This window comes from Gossypium hirsutum, chromosome A10 (assembly GCF_007990345.1).
Source record: "Gossypium hirsutum isolate 1008001.06 chromosome A10, Gossypium_hirsutum_v2.1, whole genome shotgun sequence".
Lineage (NCBI taxonomy): Eukaryota > Viridiplantae > Streptophyta > Magnoliopsida > Malvales > Malvaceae > Gossypium > Gossypium hirsutum.
This window is the reverse complement of record NC_053433.1, coordinates 112,159,786-112,183,922: the sequence shown is the minus strand read 5'-3', so window position 1 is coordinate 112,183,922 and position 24,137 is coordinate 112,159,786. Positions and strand designations below refer to the sequence as shown.

Here is a 24,137-nt window from a genome sequence, read left to right as displayed (position 1 = left end):
TCAATTTTTATTATTTATTTCAAGTCATTTATGTATATAGTGCATAATTTTTATAATATTTTAAAATTTTAGGTTGATTTTAATAAAAAAAAAGTCAATTTCGTGTTGATGTATATTGAAGTTTGTGTTTGTGGTACGTAAACAATGTTGTCTCTCCACTCTTTATTTTGTTATCTCACATCATCAATTATTATCAGCTTTTTCCTTGCACACTTGTCCAAGAATCTAATCCCCCCCAAAATCTATCATTTTGCAAATAAAATTTGTAAATGACCCCCACAAAGTTTAGCTCTTTACTTCAACCTGTCTACATCTTTATTTACTTCTACTCTACTGAAAAATAAATTATTTTTTCTGGTGGCAATTCATCTGTGGTCATGTATTGAATGATCATTCCTCCATGTTATTTTCATTATTTGCATCAAACCCAGAAATGGGTTCCACAAAGTTTGTTTCTTTTTAATTTTATTTTATTTATACAGTCTTAGGGTTTGGTAGAGGAGAAAAATTGAAGAAAACCAATTTTTCCCTTTCCAAGAATTTGTGAAGTGTTTTTTTTTTTTTTGCCATGGGTTCAAACTCATTGAAGAACCCTCTTCTGTTCAGTGATGAAGTTGAGCCTGGTTATGTCAAACACTCATCTTTTCTGAAATCATCAGTGAAATGGGGTTTAAAGATTGTAATGTGGGTGATTTTCATTGCATGGGTTGGTGTTATTTTTCTATATCCTGGAGAAATTGGTAGTCAATTGGTTGAGAAAATTATTAATGCCACCAACGGATCTGTTTTCGGCACTTCAGGTTTGTTTATCTTACTTCATTCACATATACATATACATATACATGTACATACGCATACATATATATTATACTTTGCTTTGTTATTACTCAATGTTTAATTTTGTTTTCCAGGAAGTTTGTTCTTGGTATTCAGTGCTCCAATTCTTCTCATTGCAATACTTGCAGTAGCTCATCTGATCATCTCTGGTGAACATGTTTTCGAGAAGTATGTCATTTTCCACCTGAACTTGTCTTGTATGTATGTATTTATGTTCTAATGATTTGAAAGATTTTGGCATTGTTTATAGGAGTAAGTCCTCAAAGAAACCAAGGTTTCGTTTGTGGACGTTCCCTGTTCTTGTGGATGGACCATTTGGGGTTGTGTCTGCAGCTGAGTTCATTGGGATAACCCTCTTTGTTGTCTTCATCATATGGGCGATGTATGCTTACACCTTGCGGAACATTAGCCTCTTGACCCTTTTTGACATTTCTTCTTCAGAAACAGGGTAAAATATCCTTTGATTCTTCGTTTTTCTTGATGTACTTGTGTCTGATGTATATTGGGACCATAATGTTTGAGGATATGTTCATATGATCATCTAAAAGCGCTCTAATACATGGATATACTCATGTCTGATACTCACATCCCGTGTTTGAGTTACATAGATGCCTATATTATCGATTTCTAGTTTTTATAAATAGTTTTGGGATGCATTAGATGTGATTCCAATGTTTACCAACTTCATTAGTTCCATTACTAGCATCTGAAAGTTGTCATTTACTAGCGTAGTTTGTTCATAGAGGGCTAATATCATCTTTCATCTTTTTTCAGTCGATTCATGTTGGAACTTACGGGACTTCGATGCGGGATGTTGGGGTTGCTCTGCTTGATATTTTTGTTCCTCCCTGTTTCAAGGGGTTCGCTTCTTCTTCGTCTTATAGACATCCCTTTTGAGCATGCTACAAGATATCATGTATGGTTGGGACATCTTACCATGATGCTCTTTACACTACATGGATTGTTCTATGTAATTGGATGGGCAATGAATGGAACTCTTGTGAAGGAAGTGAGTTTTGGGTTTAACTCATTCTTTTATGCTTGCTGTATATTTATATCTCTAACGTAGATGCCAGCTATGTTACTTGGACACTTCATTTAAAAACAAATCAATATACCTGTGTTAGATGCTTACCCTCTGCATTAGTAGTGACTAACTGTTTTTGGTGTTGATTGTTTCATGCAGTTATTGGAGTGGAAAAGGGTTGGTATTGCTAATTTACCAGGAGTTATCAGCCTCTTAGCCGGTTTGTTTATGTGGGTTACATCGCTTCATCCAGTGAGGAAAGACTACTTCGAGTTGTTCTTCTATACCCATCAACTATATGTAGTCTTCGTCGTCTTTTTGGCATTGCACGTCGGTGATTTTGTTTTTAGCATAGTTGCCGGCGCGATATTTATTTTCATGCTCGACCGCTTCCTGCGTTTCTGCCAATCACGAACGAAAGTGGACGTGCTTTCGGCCAAGTGCCTTCCCTGTGGAACAGTTGAATTGGTCCTCTCAAAACCTCAAAGTAAGAATATACGTTCACAGCAAATTTATGGTTTCCTTGGGATGTAATCTATTATGACATTGCTGTTTTCTCACACTTTATTGGATTGAAATACGCAGGTTTGCAATACAATGCTCTCAATTTTATTTTTCTTCAAGTTCGAGAATTATCGTGGTTGCAATGGCATCCTTTCAGTGTTTCGTCCAGTCCTCTAGACAGTAAACATCATCTAGCTATTCTCATAAAGGTCCTTGGGGGATGGACAGCGAGGCTGAGAGACAGTATCTTGAGCATGTCCGAGCCTGAACTATCAAAAACCACAATCACAGCTTCCGTTGAGGGACCTTACGGGCATGAAACGCCATACCACTTGATGTACATACTCCCATACCTTTCAATATTTCACTTTCTCATGTCCGGATTAAACTTGTAAGTCACCTTCATATGTAACTTGACGTGGTGATCCTGTTTTTGCAGGTATGAGAACCTGATTTTAGTTGCAGGTGGTATTGGGATTTCGCCATTCTTAGCGATCTTAAGTGATATCCTCCATCGCGTTAGTGATGGAAAACCATGTCTACCAAGAAAGATTTTGGTTGTTTGGGCCGTTAAAAAGTCGGATGAACTTCCGCTTCTTTCAAGTATCGACATGGAATCAATTTGCCCATTTTTCTCCAACAAAATAAATCTCGAGATTGATATTTATGTCACTCGAGAATCCGGACCTTCAATGGTATGTCCAGTTTATGCTCAACTCCTCCTTTGCTTTCAAACATAACCATTACCATTTTCTTAAATTTCATCTGCCATTGATGTTACCTGCAGGAAGAAGGGAAGGTTCATGTGGCATCGAGCTCTTCCTGCCCTTTCTCGGGCCGCAGCATGTCGCCGTTGGTTGGCACTGGAAACAACGTATGGTCTGGCCTATACGTTATTATATCAACAGTCGGATTTATCGTGTTAATGGCACTGTTACGGATTTTCTACATAAAGCCATACAATGTATCTACCTGGTGGTACCTAGGCCTTCTTTTCATTGCATGCATGGTCATGAGTGTTGTTATCTTTGGTGGTCTTGTGATCGGTTTATGGCATCTCTGGGATAAAAAAGCTTCTGCGAATGACAAAGATGAAGATATCGACAGGATAAAGGTTGAATCTACTCCAAGTTATGGACCTGTGGAAGACAAAGATTTGACTCAAAACAATCCCGAAAGTTCAACCATCATTCAATATGGTACCAGACCAGACTTCAAAGGTTAGTTTCATGATAAAACCCCGTGTTGAACACATACGTATACAACATTGATACTTGAGTCTCAGGTTTGATTCGTTTTTTTCCCCTTCATTTATGCAGAAATATTTGCATCCACAAGCAGGAAATGGGGGAATGTTGATGTAGGTGTGCTAGTTTGTGGTCCACCAACTCTTCAATCAAGTGTTGCTAAAGAGATCAGGTCACACAACATAAGGAGACAAAAACATGACACCATTTTCCATTTCAACAGTCATAGCTTTGATCTATGAAAATTCCTATTAGTCCCTCTTAATTCTTAGCACTGCTTGCATAGTGATATGTATATCATGTATGTATATATATGTATATATATGTATAGAGAGATGAAGATGCTATATGTACGTAATATATAGGTGGAGAAAAGGAATCTGCAAATCCATGACAGATGGTTCTGTTTTTTATGGGAATCAATATATTATTTTGATAATTTTAGTAAGTTGCCTGCAATTCTTCCCAGTTTATAATGTAATCAAGATTTTATTTGTATATCTAGTTGAAGCATGTGCATTCATAATAAATGTACCATAAAAAAAACCCCTTATTAAGAATCAGATTATATTTTTTTTATTTACTAAATAAATAAATTAATTAATCTCTATAACAACAAAATGATGCTTTGTGTGTCATGTACCTCATAATGAGGCACAAAGATCAATTTTTAATAATAAAAATAGATAAAATTTTTAAAAGAAAAAAATTAATTCAATCTTTGATCTAACGTCTAAGGACTAATTTGTTCATTTTTTAATAGAAAGGCCAAAATATAATTCGACTCTTAGTACAGGAGTCTCCATTACTTTTACCATGAAACGACACAAGAAAAGTAATAAGAAGCAGACAAATACCTTAAAACCTATATAATAAGAATTATTAACATATAAAAAGTAAAATACAAGAATATGATATGAATACGCATGTCTTTCTCCATGGTAAGGAGAAAGGGGAAGAAACTACAAAAATGCCTACTGTAAGCAAAAGCTAGCAACTAGATAAATTACTATATAATCTAGCAATGTTCAATATTGACAAGCATAATTTTTTTTTTTTGATAAAAACAAGCATAATTGAATGATCTTTAAAGGGACACCCGTTTCTATATTAAAAGACATTTTAGATACAAGGCTTTCAAGCTCAAATTTACATTAAAAAAATGAATTTGGACAAAAATGAAGAGAAAAGAGGACATGACAAAAGGGTGTAGGGATACCGCTTGCATAGTGATTGCCATCTTGTGGCCGCTCGGCAGTAAATCTCGAACATATGAACCTGTTGGTTCTTGGTCTTTAATCTTGATCATCAGTTACCAACAGATTCGATTCTGACATATGAGTAATGGTTTACTTCTCCCTTTAGCTTGGGTAATGGTTTACTTCTCCCTTTAGCTTGGCATTATTCCCTTCGCATTCTCGGAGTGGAAGAAGCAGTGCGGGCTCCTTGAACCGACTGAGTTTCAGGATCATACCTTTGAGAAGCAAGATAGGTGAGGGCAGTGACTACATCCGCTATAAGCGGCCGCATGTTGGGCTGTTCCTGAACACACATTGCAGCTACAGCTAGAGCTTGGTACAAACCCCTCACCGGATATTGGCCCTGAAGTAATGGGTCGGCCATTTGCGCAAATTTCCTTCTATCTTTAAATAGCGGACGAGCCTGTTAAACAACATATAAATTTTACAAAGAGAATCATCTATTAACACGAGCCAGTGCAATATAAAGTGTCTTTGAATTGTTAGCAATATATGGCAAACAAGAGATAGGAATCTTACCCAGGCAACCAGATTTTGCTCACCACCAGCTCTCGAGTTGTCGATAGCTTTCCTTCCAGTAATGATTTCAAGCAAAACAACCCCGAAACTATAAACATCTGATTTCAGTGTAAGCTGTCCAGTCATTGCATATTCAGGAGCACAATATCCATAGGTCCCCATTACTCTAGTCGATACATGAGTCTTATCTCCAACAGGGCCTAATTTAGCCAAGCCAAAATCAGATAGCTTCGGATGGTAGCCTTCACCAAGCAAAATGTTTGAGCATTTTAAATCTCGATATATGACAGGCGGGCTAGCTTTGTCATGCAAAAACTCCAAACCTTTTGCAGCACCTGCAGCTATTTTCATTCTAGTATTCCAATCAAGTCGCCTTCTATCAGGAGGTAAATCTGATATAGAAGCAAATAAGAAAAACAATCAACAATCCGAATTGAAAATTTTAGTCTTAAGTATGACATTCAATGATGTGATAGACAAAGGTATAAAGACGAGCATTGCTGTTCATACCATGTAGATGATCTTCCAAAGATCCTAATGGCATGTATTCATAAACCAAAAGTCTCTGATCTCCATCAGCACAATATCCGATTAAGTTGACAAGATTAGGGTGGTGAAGCAGGCTCAACATCAATACTTCAACAAGGAATTCCCTGTTCCCTTGCAGTCCATTAGGATCGAGCTGCTTGATTGCCACAACCTACGAAAAACAGGTGACACAGTTAACGTCCACCGAAATTATTTTGGACGGTTAAGGAACATAGATTTCCAAAACTAAAAGTTCCAACCAATCTAATCAAAACAACCAAAATTAGTAGTTTTATTATCAACTGAAGGCATATAAGACCATTGGATACAATCTGAGCTCAAAGTTGATCACCAAAATCACAAAATTGTTAATGAATACATACTAAATGTCTAACGCAATGGTAATAAAAAACAAAAACAGTAACATAAATGATCCATTTCGAGCATATGGAAGGTGATGTTTTTTCATGTACTTGTACTTGATAAAAATTAAAATCTTACGACACACATACTTGATTAGAGCTCTCTAATCGCCCTTTATACACTCGGCCAAAACCTCCTTCACCGAGAAGGCAATCTGCCCTGAAATTCTTTGTTGAAGCTGCCAATTCACGAAACGTAAAAGTATGCGCCGCAATGTGATCTGACCCTCCATCTTTAGTAGCTTCCTTCTTAGTATTTGGTGCAGAATTCACTTTCAGTTTCTCTACCATGACAAGAAAAAAACAAAAAAAACTCTATATTAATGCTGCTGAAAACAGCCTTTATTATCCTTCTCATATTAATAAACGATATCAACGAAAACCGCGAAAACACGATTCAAGCTTCTATATATATCCTTTTAACATAGCTAACAAAGAGAACCTGTTTCATTAGTAGCATTCTTTCTTTCCATGTTCTTTCAAGACAATTTTAACCCTAAACTACAGTAACATGAAGAACCAAAAACATAGTTTTAACTATTGGATTATAAAATCCTACAAAATAATTAACAAAACATGTAATAAAAAGTGGTTTCTATAATATCAGATAAATTAAACTGAGAGAAAGTAAATGAAAAAAAAAAAAACAGAAATTAAAATCTACCAGTCCAACATTTTTATGGATCCCAAACTAAAACATTTATATATAATCCAATAAAAATTTCATCTTTATGGGCTGAAAATGTCCAAAATTCTCATAGTTTTCATACCTAAGAACAATTTCAAGCGAACCCAAGTTGCCATTTCCAATACTTTTTTTCTCAAAATCCAGTCAGATCACACTTAAACATTGAAAACCCAGAAATTTAACAAAAAAAATTCAAACAATTAAACAAATGGGTCAAACCCAAATCAAATTGCAGCCAAAATAAATGTGAATTCACACAATAATTGTTTTTTAAAGATCAAATCTTTCTTCTTTTTTGGAATGGGTTTTTTAAGAAAAACCTGAAGTAGATGGGATCTGATGATCAAAGTTGTTGTTGGTGGTGGTGTTATTGTTGATAGGCAGCTTCTTCTTTTCATCTTGGTTTGAATTTCCACCACAAATGAACCAACCCATATGAAAACTTTTTATTAGTTGTATTGTCTTCTTCTCTTTCTTACCTCACACAGATGACTAAAACAAGGAGGAGAGAGACACAGAATAAAAAGACAGCCAGGAAAGGAGGTGGAAATCAGACCAAACATGGGGAGAGGGAAACAAATGTCTTTTTATATTTTTTTAAGGATACATTTATCTTGTCCTATTTTTATGTCCTTTTTACTATCCTGCCCTAAAGGAGATGTTTACCTTAACTTTAAAAATGGTAAACTGCACACCTACTTATCCAATTATCCAAAATTTTCATTTTAGATATTTAAAATAAAAAAATTATAATTTAAAAATTCAGGTTACATAATTTTATTATTTTATTATTTTTATTAAAATCACAAACGGCAAAATCAAGTGGCAATATTGAGAGAACCAACTTTTTTTAAACAATAAAAGAAAAACCATGGTTTCATATCCATATGAAAGATGATTGAAGCATTGTAATCAAAGTAAAAATACCCACTGGATTTGGGGTAAGCCACATCAGAAGAAGTAATGGGCAACAATTGCAAATCCCAATCTTCTTCTATATTGGGAAACTTATCAGAAAACTTTCTATATATTTCAACACTGTCTACAGCTCCAATCAACCACAGTTTCCTTCTATAAACTTCCATTGAACTTGTTAACTTAGAGAACCAAAGAAGTAACAAGATCACTTAAGAACCCATCCAAAATCAATCCTTTTAAATCAACTTGTAAAACCACTCCTCTTTCGCCTCTAGACTCATTGCACTTCTCTAAAACAGCTTCCATTTTCTTCAACTTTAACCCCAATATGAATTTGCAGCAGCATCAGAGAGGGAGATGGAGAGGGGGAGAGCGACAGGGTGGTAGGCGTGATGGGGGATTTTTTTTATTTAATATTAACATAAATATTATATTTATTTTTATATATTCATTTGAAATCATTTTGTAAGTTCTGAAGATTATTTTTTAAAATTATGCCTAAATTGATATAATAAGTAAAAGTTGAGAGTTTAATTTGTTATAAGAAGTAACTGTCGCGTTAGTTTACTATTTGTGATTTTAACGAGAATGACAAAAATGATCAAACTATGTAACTTGAATGCTTAAATTGTAAATTTTTTATTTTGAGTGCATAAAATAATTTTTTTGATAATTTGGTGACTATTTATGTAATTTACCAAACTTTAAAAATCGGTTAAAATATGAAAATTTTAAAATAAAGTCCCTGTACTTTTATTTCAAGTCATCTATTTTCTAAATTTTACAATTCGGGTTCATATGTTAATACTATTAAATTCAAATTAATTATAATATAACTTTTAAACTTATATTAGTACTAAGTGAATATTTTTTATTTTAAAATACACTAATTTTTTATAATTTCAAGAATGTCCTTTGAGAAAAATGGATTAAAACCATTGAGATATATTTATTAAGAAAATTTTAAATAAAAAATAATTTATATCTTTATTATTATTTATATATGTATTTTTATTTGTCGATTTTTTTCCTTATTATTAATTATAAAATATTAAAAATTTGATTACATATTGAAATACTTTAAAATTAAATATATTTACTTATTTCATAAAAATATATATATTTGATTTCTATTAAAATGAAATTTATAATTTATAATTAAATTTAGATATTTCTTATAATTGTAATTGTAACTATATACGCGCGTAATTTAAACACTTAAATTTATTAATTAAAAATATATTGTGTTTAATATATGATTATATCTAAAAATAATAATTTAAAATTTAATAATAATTAATTATTTTATAATTTTTTATTTTTTATTTAAATTAATTAAATATAAAAATTGAAGATAATAAAAATAAATAAAATAATAATTAATTAATATGGGTACGATTGGTTTATTTAAATTTCATTTAATAAATAAACGTTATCAAATCTTTAAAAAAAATGAATATTTTATAGAATTTTTTCCAGGAGGGTTTGAATAATTCTCCCTTAATATATATGTTACAGCCCATTTTGCCCGGGCCCAAACCCAAGACCCAAACTAACCCACAGCCCAAATAGCCCAAAACACTAATTAGACCTAACCCCTAACCCTAGCCGCCGCACCTAGTCCACTTGCCCTCTGCCACCGCCACCAACTTTGCCACCACCTGCTCCACCTGCTCCATCTGCAAGGAAAGGAACAAACACGCAAGGCAGAGGCACAAACAGGGCAAAATGATAGAAATAGGATTGTAATCGGCTATATAAATAAAAAAGGGAAATGTAACAGGGGGCTCTCGGATTTTGAAAAAAAAACAACAAATAACTCAGTAAAGAGAAGAAAACTGAAGGTTGATAGCATTTTTTCCTCTTTCTTATTCGGGCATTCTACATTTTTATTTATTTATTTATTTATTTATTTTTTTTTTGACTACTCTTATAAACAAAAGAAATAAAGGAAAAGAAAAGGACCATTTCGTTCCGGAGGCCGGCGTCGGAGCTCGTCTTCGTCGTCGCCGGTGGAGGAGGGGACTAACGGTCTCTCCTCGCTTTCCGATTCTGGGCTTATCTTTCTCGACCTACCGCCATGGATCTATGGTCTAGAGGCGATTGGCTTCAAAAGGGGACCGAAAAGGTCCGATTTTGGGCCTCCGAACACCGTGCGCGGCGGCCGTTGGACGGTGGCCCGATGACCGGTCGAAAAGGGACCGAGAAAGAGAGAGCTCTCCTCTCTCTTTGTTTTAAAATGGTTAAAACTGATGGGTTTTAAGTTTTTTTTAATATTTATAGTAAATGCAAAACGGCACCGTTTTGATAGGGTCAGGACAGCCCCAAAACGACGTCGTTTTGGGCTCCTGACCCGAGACCCGACCCGTACCGCCTGGGATCCGCGTGTTTTTGGACCAGAGGGGTTATTTGCACCCTCAGTCCTTCCGCTTTTTGAGGCCGTACAATTGGGTCCTATTCCCTTTTATTATTTGTTTTAATTTTGCCCTAAATTTCCATCTTTCTTACGATTCGGTCCATCGACCGTCTGCTCAGGCTTTGTTAGAACGACGCCGTTTGGACCACGTGGGAATATTTTCCGTTTTGACCCTCCATCCTTTCGCGCGAATCACATTTTGGTCCTTTTCATCCTTTGTCATTCCAAATTCGCCCAGTATTTTCTTTTTATTTCGATTTAGCCCTTTTTTTTAGCCACTTTATTATTTATTTTATTATTATTATTATTATTATTATTACTTACTTGTTTATGTTTATTTTATTTAGATTTTCGGCACATATACATATACATGCATATTTTTGTGATATACATACATTGTTTTTATAACATATATACTTATATAGTTTATATATTTTTCAACTTATGTATATATCTATACATTTATATATTCTCATTTTCCTAAATATATACATATTTATACATAATCTTTATAGTTTAAATATACTTTTTTATAAATCCGTATATACACACATGTTACTATTAATTTATACACATACATTATCCTTTTATTTTATAAATATATATATATTTTATATGTATGTACATACATATTTTTGTATATCTTAATTTACATAAACACATATATACCTTTTCAATATATTTTTAAAACATGTATCAAAATTAACGTATTTATTCGTATACATACGTATATTTTCATTATTTTTAAGCTTTAATTTGTATATACATACTTTCTTTATTTTTCAACACATATATGTACTTACTTTTATATGTATTTTATTATTTTCATATTCCATAGTTTTATACACCCATATATATGTACATATTTTTTATATACATATTCATCGCTTCTTTTATATATTAAAATATACTTTATACATTTTGCTAATTTATATACATCCATATTTTAGTTTATGTCTATATATATCCTTTTATATTTAATTGTATTTGTTACTTATTTATTTCATTTTCGTTATTATTTTGAATGATTTTTTTTTTATTTATTTGATTATATATATTGTTATCTTATATGATTGTAGGTATGACTTTTATTTATTTTATATCGTTGCTATTGCTCGTATTATTTTTTTATATGTATTATGATTTTACCACGTATAACAACAATGTAATTTGTTTTCACATTCTCTTATTACGACTTCGTGTTTCGTTTCAATCAATATGTCAAAACTTGTTTTAAATAAATGGCATTTTGTGTTTAGACTCGAGAGGATCGTACCCTAACTTACTGGGTTTCAATTTTCACGATAAATCTAAATGCACAAATCCTTTTAAACTCAAATTTTAAATGATCTCGGGATAAAAAAATCGCGTCCTAACTTACTGGTTGTGATCTCGTTTTTTAAAATCCGAGATGGCTAAATTTTTTTATTTTTCATTCGCGTATCGGGAATTCGAGACATTGTGTCCTAACTTACTGGATATGATTCTCTTTCTCGAATAATGTGAAATATGCCCATTTTCCTGAAAATTTTCAACGTTTTAATACAAGGATCGTATTTTTAATTCTTCTAAGTTTTCAATTTTCGACATTAAGACATTAAGTAATCAACTAAGGTACCAATTTTGGGCGTATCGAGGGTGCTAATCCTTCCTCGTGCGTAACCGACTCCCGAACCCGTTTTCTGAATTTCGCGGACCAAACTTGTTGTTTTAATAAAATCAAACCGTTTATTAAAAACGACCGCTTTTCGAGGTGATCCAATCACACCTTATAAAAGGATTGGTGGCGACTCCTGTTTCATTTTTTTTAAAACCCAAGTCGACCCCGTTTTTATCAAAATATGGTGTCAACAGCTTGGCGACTCCACTGGGGAAACCAAAGTGAGTCGAGCCACGAGTTGATTATTTTTTTGTCTTTTTATCGAAAATCAAAAACTTGGTTTAAATATACGATCCTTTCATTGCATTTCATTGCTTTTATTACAATTTTCATCGTTGTGGTTTATGTGCTGTGCTAGTTTAAGTTTTCGTATCTTTCTGCATATTACATTGCATGACCGTTGGTCACACCCTTTTAGGTGGGAGTGAGAAACTACGCCTTCGTGAGGTTTTCACCTCCGCATGGGATAGTGAATCGCTTTCGGGATACATCCGTACCTATGTCTTCGTGAGATTTTCATCTCCGCATGGCCATAGGGAAATGTATCCCCCTGAATCGAACTTGGTCCGTATGAGCCTATAATGGGTGAGGATCGAGGAATTTGCTGGTTCAGGTACCCTACTTTAGAACCAAACCACATGTAATGAGCCATAGGAACCGACCTAGGTAGAGCTACTCCAAATTTTTAGTGCTTACCTAAATGAATGTTGTATTTATTTGTCGCTTATTTTAAATCTTATTCTGTGTTTAATTCTAATTTACTTTGTTTGTGATTGCATGGCATCTTCATTCTAAAAGAGGTGTCGATTTACATTCAGTTTCTCAGTAGAAAGCTTATCATGGAAAAGGGGTTTGTTGATAAAGTAGAGGATAATGCGGCTGTGCGAATATGGGCTGAAACGACACAACGGGAGAAAGGCGATAGTCTTACCAAAGGGTACGTGTCAGAATTGTGGGATTTTACCCGTATCAGTGTAATCCAGAATGACCTTCGAGAAATGAAAGAAGTCTGGGATCAATGGGATGTCGAGGCCAAGCAGCTGTTCTATTGTAACTACGGTGACCTACCTTATCTGCTTAGTGTCAAAGTGGACAAGTATTTATTCCGAGCCCTTGCTCAGTTCTGGAATCCTGCCTACAGTTGTTTCACTTTTGGGGAAGTAGATTTGACGCCTACTGTGGAGGAGTATACGACCTTGCTTCGGTGCCCAAGGATTCAAGTCGACAAGGTTTATTCCAGAGCTGCTAGTGTCCCTCCGTTGTTAAAGAAATTAATGAACATCACTGGGATGAGCGAGCAGTGGGTCGCTGCCCGGATCCAACAGAAGGGCGACAGTAAATGTGTTCCTTGGAAAAGTTTGCGAGATTTGGTGCTTGTACATCCGGACTTAAAGAAAAGGGTCGATGTCTTCGCTTTAGGTATCTATGGACTAGTGGTTTTCCCCAAAGCTTTAGGACACATAGACGAGGCCGTATCTGATTTGTTTGATCGGCTTAGTAAAGGGGTGACACCGGTTCCGGCAATACTCGCTGAAACTTTTAGATCTTTGAATGCGTGTCGAAAAGCAGGGGAGGGAAGGTTTATTGGATGCGCGCAGCTCTTATTGGCATGGTTCCATAGCCACTTCTGGAAGGTCGAAAAGGTCTCCTATCGGGTATTCTCTGATAACTACTGCCCTCTAGGAGAATTGGTGGCCACGCCAAGACGGGATGATATTTCAGAAGAAAAATGGGTAGAGATACTCCAGAATCTCCAGGATGAAGATATTGAATGGAGGGCTCCTTGGTTAATTCCTGATGAGATATTGTACCGATGTGGAGATTTTGACTGGGTTCCACTGCTCGGAATATGGGGAGCTATCGGATATGCTCCTCTACTCGTATCAAGACAATATAGATCACGACAATTCATACCAGCAACGCAGGGGTTGGCTTATAGTGATTTTTCCTATAGGGAAGACAATTACAAGAAGAAGGTTCGAGAAATATCTAGTGCCTGGAACCAGACTCGTCGAATAAAGATCTTAGCCGTGGGTCCGACAATTACCCCCGAGTATGGTCAGTGGCGTGATCAAAGGATCAACGACAACATCCCGGCGTCAAATTCAGAAACTGCTCGATCTTTAGAGGAACACTTACAAGTTTTGCCTTCTGAGATAGAAATCATCAAACAAGAATTCGAAAAAAGGAGTTTAGAATTGGGGAAGAAGATAGAACAACTAGAGGAAGAAAAAATGCAGTTAGGACTGGATGTGGACATTCAAAGGTTAGAGGCCGATAAATTGAGAAAAGGAAAGAACAAAGCAGAAGAAGATTTGGACAGCCTGAAGACAGATTACAAGAAGTTGCGTAGGTCGGTAAGAACTGCTGGCTTGGGTAAAACGCCAGAACAATGACGACAAGAAATTCAGGAGGAAAAGACGAAAGCTAATCAATGGGAAAAGAAATTCCAGGATACTCAGGCTCGAGAAGTCGCCTTGGGAAAGAGTCTACTAGATTGCCAAGACGAGAAGACGGAGTTGAAGGTCCGGATAACTGAACTAGAAAGATCGCTTCACCAGTACCGTAATCGTAATGCTACGGTTGAATTAAGGGCGAGCTTAGACAAAATTGAAGAATTAAAAGGACAAATAGAAGGGCTAGAGGATGCATTGCAAATAGTGAAATCCGGATAGAGCTTCTGGAAGAAAATAATGAGCAGTGGCAAAAACAATTCCGTCGGTCTCAAGAGCAGATTGGAGAAAGAGATTATATTATGGGAGAGGCGGTGACTCAAGTGCGCGAGGTAGCTGATCATCTGCAAACTCTAGCGGTTCAGGCTGATCTATTAAGTTTGAAGTATGAGTTAGAGTCCGACAGGGGCCGAGAGTTAGCTTGGCTTCTTAGAAAGGTTAAGGCTTTGAGTGTAAGGGCGAAGCCATATATGTAGTCTATTTTATGTAAAGAAACTCTTTATCTAGTAAAGTTTTCTAATGAAGTTGAATGAGAATCAGTGCCTCTTTTTCTTTGCATTCTTTTCATGCATTGCATCACATCATATGCATTAATGACCATTAAAAAAAACCTAATCGAATAAAATTATTTCAGTTAACCTGGAAAACCAACAAAATTACGGTACCCGAGCTAAGACAAAAATTATGGACCAAAGGTTGGAGAAGCTAGAGCGACTTCAAAGAGAAATGCAGGACCAGTTGCAGGCGCAAATGAAAGAGCAAATAGAAAAGATTCAGCGTGACATGGTGCAAAAGATGGAGGAGTCCCAAAATGATCTGGTGGCTAAGATGACGCAATTATTGAAGGGAGTAGATAAGGGTAAAGGTCCTGTGATTGTTAGTGAAGAAGAAAACAATGGTGAACCACTTTATCCTCCAGGTTTCACGCCTCCTCATGCGCAAGTACAGACTGAGTGCATCCGCGGAGACCCTCTGTGTCGGTTAGGCCCCAACAGTCCGAGGCGGTGCTTCAATCCCAATGAATTTTCAATCCGGAGCGGGCTTTAATCCTGGCGATAGCCCGAATAATATTGCTGTCCCAGATCTTGACGAGATGGTTGAGAAGGACAAGGCGAATGAGGAATTTCCAAAACAATTTGAGGAGAAATGGAAATGGATAGAAGAGAAGTTTAGGGCAATAGAAAGCATTGAAAACTATGGAATAGATGCAAAGGATCTGAGCTTGGTTCCTGACTTGGTGCTCCCTTACAAATTTAAGATGCCGGAATTTGAAAAATACAACGGGACTAGTTGCCCAGGATCCCATATCACTATGTTTTGTAGAAGAATGACGGGGCATATTAATAATGATCAATTATTAATACATTGCTTTCAGGAAAGTCTTACGGGAGCAGCGTCAAAGTGGTACAATCAGCTGAGCCGAGCCAAAATTGCTACTTGGAGGGATTTAGCACAGGCTTTCCTGAGACAGTACAATCATGTCTCAGAAATGATGCCTGACAGGATAACTCTGCAAAATCTAGAGAAGAAATCGAACGAAAGCTTCAGACAATATGCGCAGAGGTGGCGAGAGGTGGCAGTTCAAGTGCAACCACCGCTTTTGGAAAAGGAGATGACGACGCTTTTTATTAATACTTTGAAAGCCCCGTTCATCACTCACATGTTGGGAAGCGCTTCAAAAAATTTCTCGGATATAATCATGAATGGTGAAATGATTGAGCATGCCATTAAAAGTGGAAAAATAGATGGAGGAGAAAATAATAGGAGGGCACCCCCGAGGAAAAGAGAAAATGAAGTGAATAATGTGAATGCTTATGGTAGGTCAATTACCGTGAATCAACCAAAGAAAGTGGTTGCTAATCAACAGGGATCATCCAGACAAGAGTCAGGAGCTAGGCAAACTACTGAAAAGCCCCAATTCACGCCAATCCCGATGTCATACAAGGAGTTGTATCAGACTTTATTCGATGCACATGTTGTTGCTCCTCGTTATTGAGTCCTCTACAACCTCCGTATCCAAAATGGTATGATACGAACGCGCAATGTGATTATCATGCGGGAATTTCTGGGCACTCGATAGAAAATTGTACTGCCTTCAAGAAGGTAGTAGAAGGACTTATCAATTTAGGTGTTGTCAAACTCGACGACTCACCTAACGCAAAGAATCCGTTACCTAATCACGCAGATAAGGGGGTGAATATGGTTAGCGAAGGTACGGGAGAAGAAGTCAAGACTGACATTGCTGAAGTAAAAACTCCATTGAAATGGGTCTGGAAAGAAATGGCGAAAAGAGGTTTGGTTATTTCAGATCTGAGAAGGGCATGAGATGGGAAATTATTGTGAATTTCACCATGAAACAGGGCATGAAATCCAAGAATGTGAAGGATTAAGGCTTGGTTCAAAGCATGATGGATAACAAGGAGATGAGGTTTTATGAAGATGTGAAAGAAATGAGGAGCATATGCGCGACAGAGTTGGAACACAGGCTCCAAATCATCCTGTGGTCATTATCTCACGCCCTAAGGGTAATGAGGTTAGGGCTCAGGTAACACCGAAAATTGTAATCCAGAAACCATCAAATTTCTCTTATAGGGATAACAAAATGGTGCCGTGGAATTACGGGTGTAATGTGACCGTTTTGGGAAAAGAAGCAGAAAGAAATCAGGAAACAGTTTTTTACACGCGCAAGGGAAAAAGATATGACGCTCAAGCAGATCATCCAGGGAAGAGAATTGGAAGAAAGAACAGAGGAAAGGGAAGGCAGTAGAAGTTGAACCATTGGTAAATGAACCAATAAAAGAAGAAGAGGCGAAGGAGTTTTTGAAGTTTTTGAAACACAGCGAATACAGTGTTGTGGAGCAACTGCACAAACAGCCAGCCCGCATTTCTGTATTAGCTTTACTCTTAAACTCGGAAGTACATCGGAATGCACTATTAAAGTGCTAAACGAAACATATGTGGCTGACGATATTTCGGTAAACAAGCTGGATCGGCTGATCAACAATATTGGTGCTGACAATTTTATCTTCTTCAGTGATGATGAAATACCATCCGGAGGAAGAGGTTCTACTAAAGCCCTACATGTTACTGTCCGATGCAAAGGGTACACACTCCCGGGGGCCTTGGTTGATAATGGATCTGCATTAAATGTATTGCCTTTGTCCACTCTTAGTCGATTACCAATAGACAGTTCGCACATGAAAGCATGCCAGAGCATAGTAAGGGCATTTGATGGAACAAAAAAGGAGGTTATGGGGAGAATTGAGGTACCATTAAGGATTGGCCCAGTCACTTATGAGGTGGATTTCTTGGTAATGGATATTAAACCCTCCTACAACTGTCTATTGGGGAGACCGTGGATACACTCAGCAGGGGCAGTACCTTCATCATTACATCAGAAGGTGAAGTTGGTATCGGAGGATCGGTGGTAACAATAGATGCAGAGGAGGATATTATCGCAATGATGACTAGCGATGCACCTTATGTGGACATCAACGATGAGGCACTAGAATGTTCTTTTCGATCGTTAGAATTTGTGAACGCGATGTTTATTGCGGAGGGAAATAGAATCCCAGTACCGAAAATATCCAGGACCACTGAGATGGGATTGCGGTTGATGGTAGGAAGAGGAGCCTTACCCGGGAAAGGATTGGGAAAATATCTTCAGGGAAGGATTGAGGCACCAATGCCGAAGGAAAAGTTTGATAGATTTGGTTTAGGGTACAAGCCAGACATGAAGCAGAAGAAGAAAGAAATAGAGAAGAGACAAGAGAGAAGGAGGGCGCGTTTGAATGGACATGAAGCTAAGTGTGAGCCTTTAACCTTTCCCCACATATCTTCATCTTTTGTGTCGGGAGGATTTATTCATTCTGAATGTGGGTGTCCGGTAGCGGCATGGGAGGAATGTTGGAAAACGTTTATATTAACGCCATAGAAGCAACGAAAGGAGGGTTTGTTGGAGATCTGCCCTTATGAGCCTGGAAGCGAGCTAAACAATTGGACTGCTGAAGAAATCCCTGTAGTCTTTAGGGCTTATTCAGAGTAATGCTCAAAACATTCCTGTTGTTTGTTGGCCTAGAAACGATACGAAATTTTTTGTGAAATAGGCATTGGGCCTAAATATCATTATTTTAATGAAATACATGTCAACGTTCATCTTGATCAGTCTTTTTTCTTCTTTTTATATTTTCATTTGGTTGATTGTCTTACAAATAATTCTTTCATTTGTAATTCTTTTGCACAAACATATTCATAAATTTATATTCTTGGTATATTCTTTGATATGCCTTCATAGGTCTTCAGATATCAATGACATGAGTGACGCTGCCTCAAACACGGAGCCTATTTTTGAGCAAGAAGTGTGTTCAGAGGGATCCCACGACTTTGAAAATGACGAAGATTATGATGCATCCCCGGACTTGTTAAGAATGGTGGAACAAGAGGATAAGCATATCCTACCTCATAGGGAATCATTAGAAATAGTGAGCCTAGAGGATGGAAAGGAGGTGAAGATTGGAACTGAAATCACCGCAAAGACAAGGCAAGACCTCATTAATTTGCTACGAGAATTCAAGGATGTTTTCGCGTGGTCGTACCAAGATATGCCTGGGCTAAGTACTAACATTGTGGTGCATCGTCTGCCCATAAAAGAGGATTGTAAACCCGTTCAACAGAAGCTCAGGAGAATGAGACCTGACATTGTGTTGAAAATAAGAGAAGAAGTCAAAAGACAATTCGACGCTGGATTCTTACAAGAGGTCAAGTATTCGGATTGGGTAGCCAACATCGTCCCTGTTCCCAAAAAGGATGGAAAGGTACGAATGTGTGTGGATTATAGGGATTTGAACAAGGCTAGTCCAAAGGACAACTTTCCACTGCCTCACATTGATACTTTGGTAGATAACACGGCGGGCTATTCATTGTTTTCTTTCATGGACGGTTTCTCTGGATACAATCAAATAAAGATGCACCCTGGAGACATGAGAAAAACCACATTCATTACCTTATGGGGAACATTCTGTTACAAGGTAATGCCCTTCGGATTGAAGAATGCGGGAGCAACGTATCAAAGAGCTATGGTGACTTTGTTTCACGACATGATGCACAAGGAGATCGAAGTCTATGTTGACGATATGATCGCGAAGTCTAGAACGGAAGAAGAGCATGTTCAGGTCTTGAAAAGGTTATTTTGAGATTAAAGAAATTTCAGCTTAAGCTTAACCCGGCCAAATGCACATTTGGAGCCAGATCAGGGAAGTTATTAGGCTTCATAGTTAGCAAAAAGGGGATCGAGGTTGACCCAGACAAAGTAAAGGCAATACGAGATTTACCTCCCCCGCGCACTCAGAAGGAGGTTCGAGGTTTCCTAGGGAGGCTGAATTACATTGCTCGGTTCATCTCACAACTGACAGAGAAATGTGATCCAGTATTCCGGCTCTTAAAGAAACATAATCCGGGCGAATGGGATGAAGAGTGTCAGAGGGCTTTCGATAAGATAAAGCAGTACTTGGCTAATACTCCAGTCTTATCACCTCCAAGTCCAGATAGGCCATTGATATTGTATCTAACGGTGTTGGAGAATTCCATGGGATGCGTATTAGGCCAACATGATGAGACGGGAAAGAAAGAAAAGGCAATATACTATCTCAGTAAGAAATTTACCGATTGCGAAATGAGGTACTCATCAATTGAGAAGTTGTGTTGTGCTCTGATCTGGGCAACCCGAAGACTGAGGCAGTATATGTTGTATCACACGACTTGGTTGATTTCAAAGTTAGATCCTTTAAATATATGATGGAATCGACTGCTTTGAACGGGAGAATGGCTAGATGGCAGATCTTGCTCTCAGAATTTGATATAGTATATGTCAGTCAGAAGGCCATAAAGGGAAGTGCAATAGCCGATTTCCTAGCTAGTAGAGCCTTGGAGGACTATGAATCTTTGAATTTCGATTTTCCAAACGAGGACTTGATGTATGTGGCGAATACTGAAGAAAATCCTCAAATGGATCACGTATGGAAGTTAAATTTTGATGGAGCCTCAAATGCTACGGGTAATGGAATTGGGGCAGTTTTGGTATCCCCAAGTGGAGATCATTATCCTGTTGCTAGCAAGTTGGACTTCGATTGTACAAATAACATGGCAGAATATGAAGCATGTATTATGGGCATTCGTGCAGCCATTGAACGGAACATCAAAGTACTGAGAGTATACGGGGATTCAGCGTTGGTGATATACCAACTCAAAGGGGAGTGGGAGACTAGAGATCCTAAGCTAATCGGTTATAGAAAACTAGTTCTTGAATTGGCTGAGGAGTTTGACGATATCACCTTCTATTACCTCCCACGGGAGGAAAACCAAATGGCTGATGCATTAGCTACTCTAGCTTCGATGATTCAGGTGAATAGACTTGAGGCAATGAGGCCTGTTCAGATGAGTATCTCTGAGACCCCGGCTAATTGCTGCAATATTGAGGAGGAGGGAAAAGATGATTGTCCTTGGTATCAGAGTATCTACAATATGTGAAGAATCGGGAATACCCTGATCAAGCGACAGAGAATGACAAAAGAACTCTGAGAAAGATAGCCATTGAATATGTCTTAGAGGAGAAGTGTTATATAAAAGAAGGAAGGATCAAGTACTGTTAAGATGTGTGACGCGTAGAAGCCAAGAAAATTTTGGAAGAAGTCCATGAGGATTGTGGGACGCACGCCAGTGGTTTCACGATGGCCAGACAGATCATGAGATTTGGGTACTATGGCCCACCATGGAAGGAGATTGCATTGATCATGCCAGAAGTGCCACAAATGCCAAATTTACGGAGACAAATACACGCGCCTCCTTCACCTCTTCACGTCATGACCTCTCCTTGGCCGTTTTCCATGTGGGGTATGGATGTTATGGGCCAATATCACCAAAGGCTTCTAATGGGCATCGCTTCTCTTCGTAGTAATTGATTACTTTACCAAGTGGTGGAGGCTGCTTCTATGCAAATGTCACAAAGCAGTAGTCAGCAAATTCTTAAAGAAGGAGATCATTTGTCGATATGGGATGCCTGAGAGGATCATATCCGACAATGCGATGAACTTGAATAATAGCACAATAGCTGAAGTTTGTAGCAAATTTAAAATTAAGCATCATAACTCATCGCCGTATCGTCCCAAAATGAATGGTGCAGTGGAGGCGGCCAATAAAACATTAAAAGGATTGTGGGGAAAATGACTGAAACCTACAAGGATTGGCATGAGAAGTTATCATTTGCTCTCCTTGCCTATCGAACATCTGTTAGAACTTCTACTGGGGCAACGCCTTTTTCTCTGGTTTATGGAATGGAGGCAGTATTACCCATTGAAGTTGAAATCCCTTCTCTACGGGTGTTATCTGAGCTACAGTTGGATGAAGCCGATTGGATCCAATCTCGGTACGATCAGTTGAACCTAATAGAAGAAAAGAGGCTAAGAGCTATTCGCCATGGGCAAATGTACCAGAAACGAATGATGCGAGCCTATAATAAAAAGGTTCGCCCCCGAGAATTTCGTGAAGGGGACTTGGTACTAAAAAAGATTCTTCCTATACAAAAAGATTTTAGAGGAAAATGGATGCCGAATTGGGAAGGCCCTTATGTTGTAAAGAAAGCCTTTTCTGGTGGAGCTTTGATCCTATGTGAGATGGATGGCAAAAGTTTACCAAATCCGGTAAACGCAGACTCCGTCAAGAAATACTTCACATGAAAAAAGGGGAACCAAAGTGAAAACCCGTAAAGGGCGCTTTGCTTCCTAAAAAAAAAAAAAAAAAAAAAAAAAAAAAAACTTGGAGAGGCTAAGGTGAAAACCGTAAAGGGCACTTTGAGACCAAAGAAGGCTTGAGTCGAAAACCCGAAAAGGGCGACTCAAGTATTGAGCAGGATTGGAACATCAGGACTTGAGCGGATCAAATTTTGATCAGGGGCATATGATGATCTTGCTTTACCAATAGAAAGGATATGCAACATCTTGGAACATTGACAGAGTATTGCAGATCTCCTGAACACATGTCAAACTTAGAAGGGTCTTCGGAAAGTTTGTACAGAGAAACTCAAGCGGCGATAACTGAGGCACCTAGTTCTTAGGTGTATTCTTGAAAATACATTTTATTTTCTTTCTTTCTTCCTTTCCTTTCGTGAAACGTACATTCTCAATCCATTTCTTTGTTACCTTTCTTTCGCCATCTTTGATGTTTTATTTGAGCTTTACTCTTATCCATTGTTATGATCTTTTTGCAAACATGTAATGATTAACGAACTAATAAAACTTTCAGGAAAGAAGTTTTGCACATTACTCTGGAAAATTTCTAAATAATATAGGGACTGAAACATGACTAATGTTTAGAACACGCCAATTTTAAAAGTTGGAAATCTAGGAAGGAAGAGTCTAAATTAAAGACTATCCTTTCAGATTTTGTCGTCTAAACGTTGATTGAACAAAATGACAAGCTGTCGTGTTAATTACAAAGCTTAAATGAACAAGAAGCAATGATCATCAGGCAATAGGAAGAGGTCACATTGGAGAAAAGAGCCTTCACTTGCTCATAAGACTTTCATACGACACCTTGAGAATAGTGTAGGAAACCAGAACGGCAGATCCTACATCCCCGAATTGTGATAAAAGAGGACAAAGGAAAAGCCACATATTTCTACCCTTAGATTACTGTGAGAGAATGATGGCACAAATCTTGGCGTCCCAGTGGATATAACTTTGAGGGTTACAATGGGACAGTCTGGCTAAATATTCCTTCAGAAAAATCAGTCAAGTGAGAAGGCGTTGTAGCATGTCAGTCACAAAACTTTGATAAATTGCGAGTAGTGATAACCTAAGCAAGATCATTCTCAAAAAAATAAAATTCTGCATTCATGCAAATACCATTCACATATGTCTAGTTAGGAGCATTTGTTTCATTTGATCATGTCATCCTAATCATTAGGCATAATTAGGTTCATAATACAGGTCTTATCTCCTGAGATTACAGTGGAACAGACCAAGAATTTCAGACCTTATCTCCCTGAGATTACAGCGGAGCAGATCGAAGACACTATCCTATCTCCCTGAAGTTACAGTGGAGCGGATTAAAATAAAGGATCTTATCTCTCTGAAGTTACAGTAGAGTAGATCGCATCAGGTCTTATCTCCTGAGGTTACAGTGGAACAGACCAAAGAATTTCAGACCTTATCTCCTGAGATTACAGCGGAGCAGATCGAAGACACTATCCTATCTCCCTGAAGTTACAGTGGAGCGGATTAAAATAAAGGATCTTATCTCTCTGAAGTTACAGTAGAGTAGATCGCATCAGTTATCTCCTGAGTTACAGTGGAACAGACCAAAGAATTCAGACCTTATCTCCCTGAGATTACAGCGGAGCAGATCGAAGACACTATCCTATCTCCCTGAAGTTACAGTGGAGCGGATTAAAATAAAGATCTTATCTCTCTGAAGTACAGTAGAGTAGATCGCATTAGGTCTATCTCTCTGAGTTACAGTGAGTAACGAAGAATTGCAGATCTTATCCCCCTGAGGTTACAGTGGAGCAGATTGAAGTCAGAGTCTTATCTCCCTAAGATTACAGCGGAGCAAGTCGAAGACACAGCGGAGCTAATCGAAGACACTATCCTATCTCCCTGAAGTTA

The 24,137-nt window shown here is 37.5% G+C and overlaps 2 protein-coding genes across 3 annotated transcripts; one reads left to right on the top strand and one right to left on the bottom strand.

Moving 5' to 3' along the window:
- Nucleotides 1–201: 201 nt before the first annotated feature.
- LOC107934204 (ferric reduction oxidase 7, chloroplastic) lies at nucleotides 202–4,063 on the top strand. The gene is made up of 9 exons (XM_016866580.2): nucleotides 202–800; nucleotides 912–1,005; nucleotides 1,088–1,285; nucleotides 1,612–1,846; nucleotides 2,024–2,351; nucleotides 2,450–2,705; nucleotides 2,808–3,063; nucleotides 3,156–3,588; nucleotides 3,688–4,063. The coding sequence occupies exons 1-9, from the start codon at nucleotides 569–571 to the stop codon at nucleotides 3,855–3,857; spliced, it is 2,202 nt and encodes a 733-aa protein (XP_016722069.1). The 5' UTR covers nucleotides 202–568; the 3' UTR covers nucleotides 3,858–4,063.
- A 406-nt stretch (nucleotides 4,064–4,469) lies between these two features.
- On the bottom strand, nucleotides 4,470–7,660 carry LOC107934205 (serine/threonine-protein kinase PBL27). 2 transcript variants are annotated; one of them, XM_016866581.2, is made up of 5 exons: nucleotides 7,352–7,660; nucleotides 6,434–6,627; nucleotides 5,904–6,093; nucleotides 5,394–5,785; nucleotides 4,470–5,277 (listed from the first exon to the last, which is right to left on the bottom strand). In XM_016866581.2, the coding sequence occupies exons 1-5, from the start codon at nucleotides 7,464–7,466 to the stop codon at nucleotides 5,017–5,019; spliced, it is 1,152 nt and encodes a 383-aa protein (XP_016722070.1). In that variant the 5' UTR covers nucleotides 7,467–7,660; the 3' UTR covers nucleotides 4,470–5,016. The 2 variants fall into 2 exon arrangements, with proteins under 2 accessions (XP_016722070.1, XP_016722071.1); XM_016866582.2 differs by having other exon boundaries at nucleotides 7,114–7,376.
- Between the last annotated feature and the right edge of the window lie 16,477 nt (nucleotides 7,661–24,137).

What these genes read in the sequence shown, in the direction of transcription:
- LOC107934204 (XM_016866580.2), top strand. Translation starts at nt 569, where the DNA reads ATGGGTTCAAACTCATTGAAGAACCCTCTTCTGTTCAGTGATGAAGTT. An exon ending in ATCTGTTTTCGGCACTTCAG is followed by an intron (nt 801 to 911) that starts GTTTGTTTATCT and finishes TTTGTTTTCCAG; the next exon opens with GAAGTTTGTTCTTGGTATTC. An exon ending in GAGAATCCGGACCTTCAATG is followed by an intron (nt 3,064 to 3,155) that starts GTATGTCCAGTT and finishes TGTTACCTGCAG; the next exon opens with GAAGAAGGGAAGGTTCATGT.
- LOC107934205 (XM_016866581.2), bottom strand. Translation starts at nt 7,466, where the DNA reads ATGGGTTGGTTCATTTGTGGTGGAAATTCAAACCAAGATGAAAAGAAG. An exon ending in TTTGGAAGATCATCTACATG is followed by an intron (nt 5,786 to 5,903) that starts GTATGAACAGCA and finishes CTTCTATATCAG; the next exon opens with ATTTACCTCCTGATAGAAGG. An exon ending in AGCAAAATCTGGTTGCCTGG is followed by an intron (nt 5,278 to 5,393) that starts GTAAGATTCCTA and finishes GTTGTTTAACAG; the next exon opens with GCTCGTCCGCTATTTAAAGA.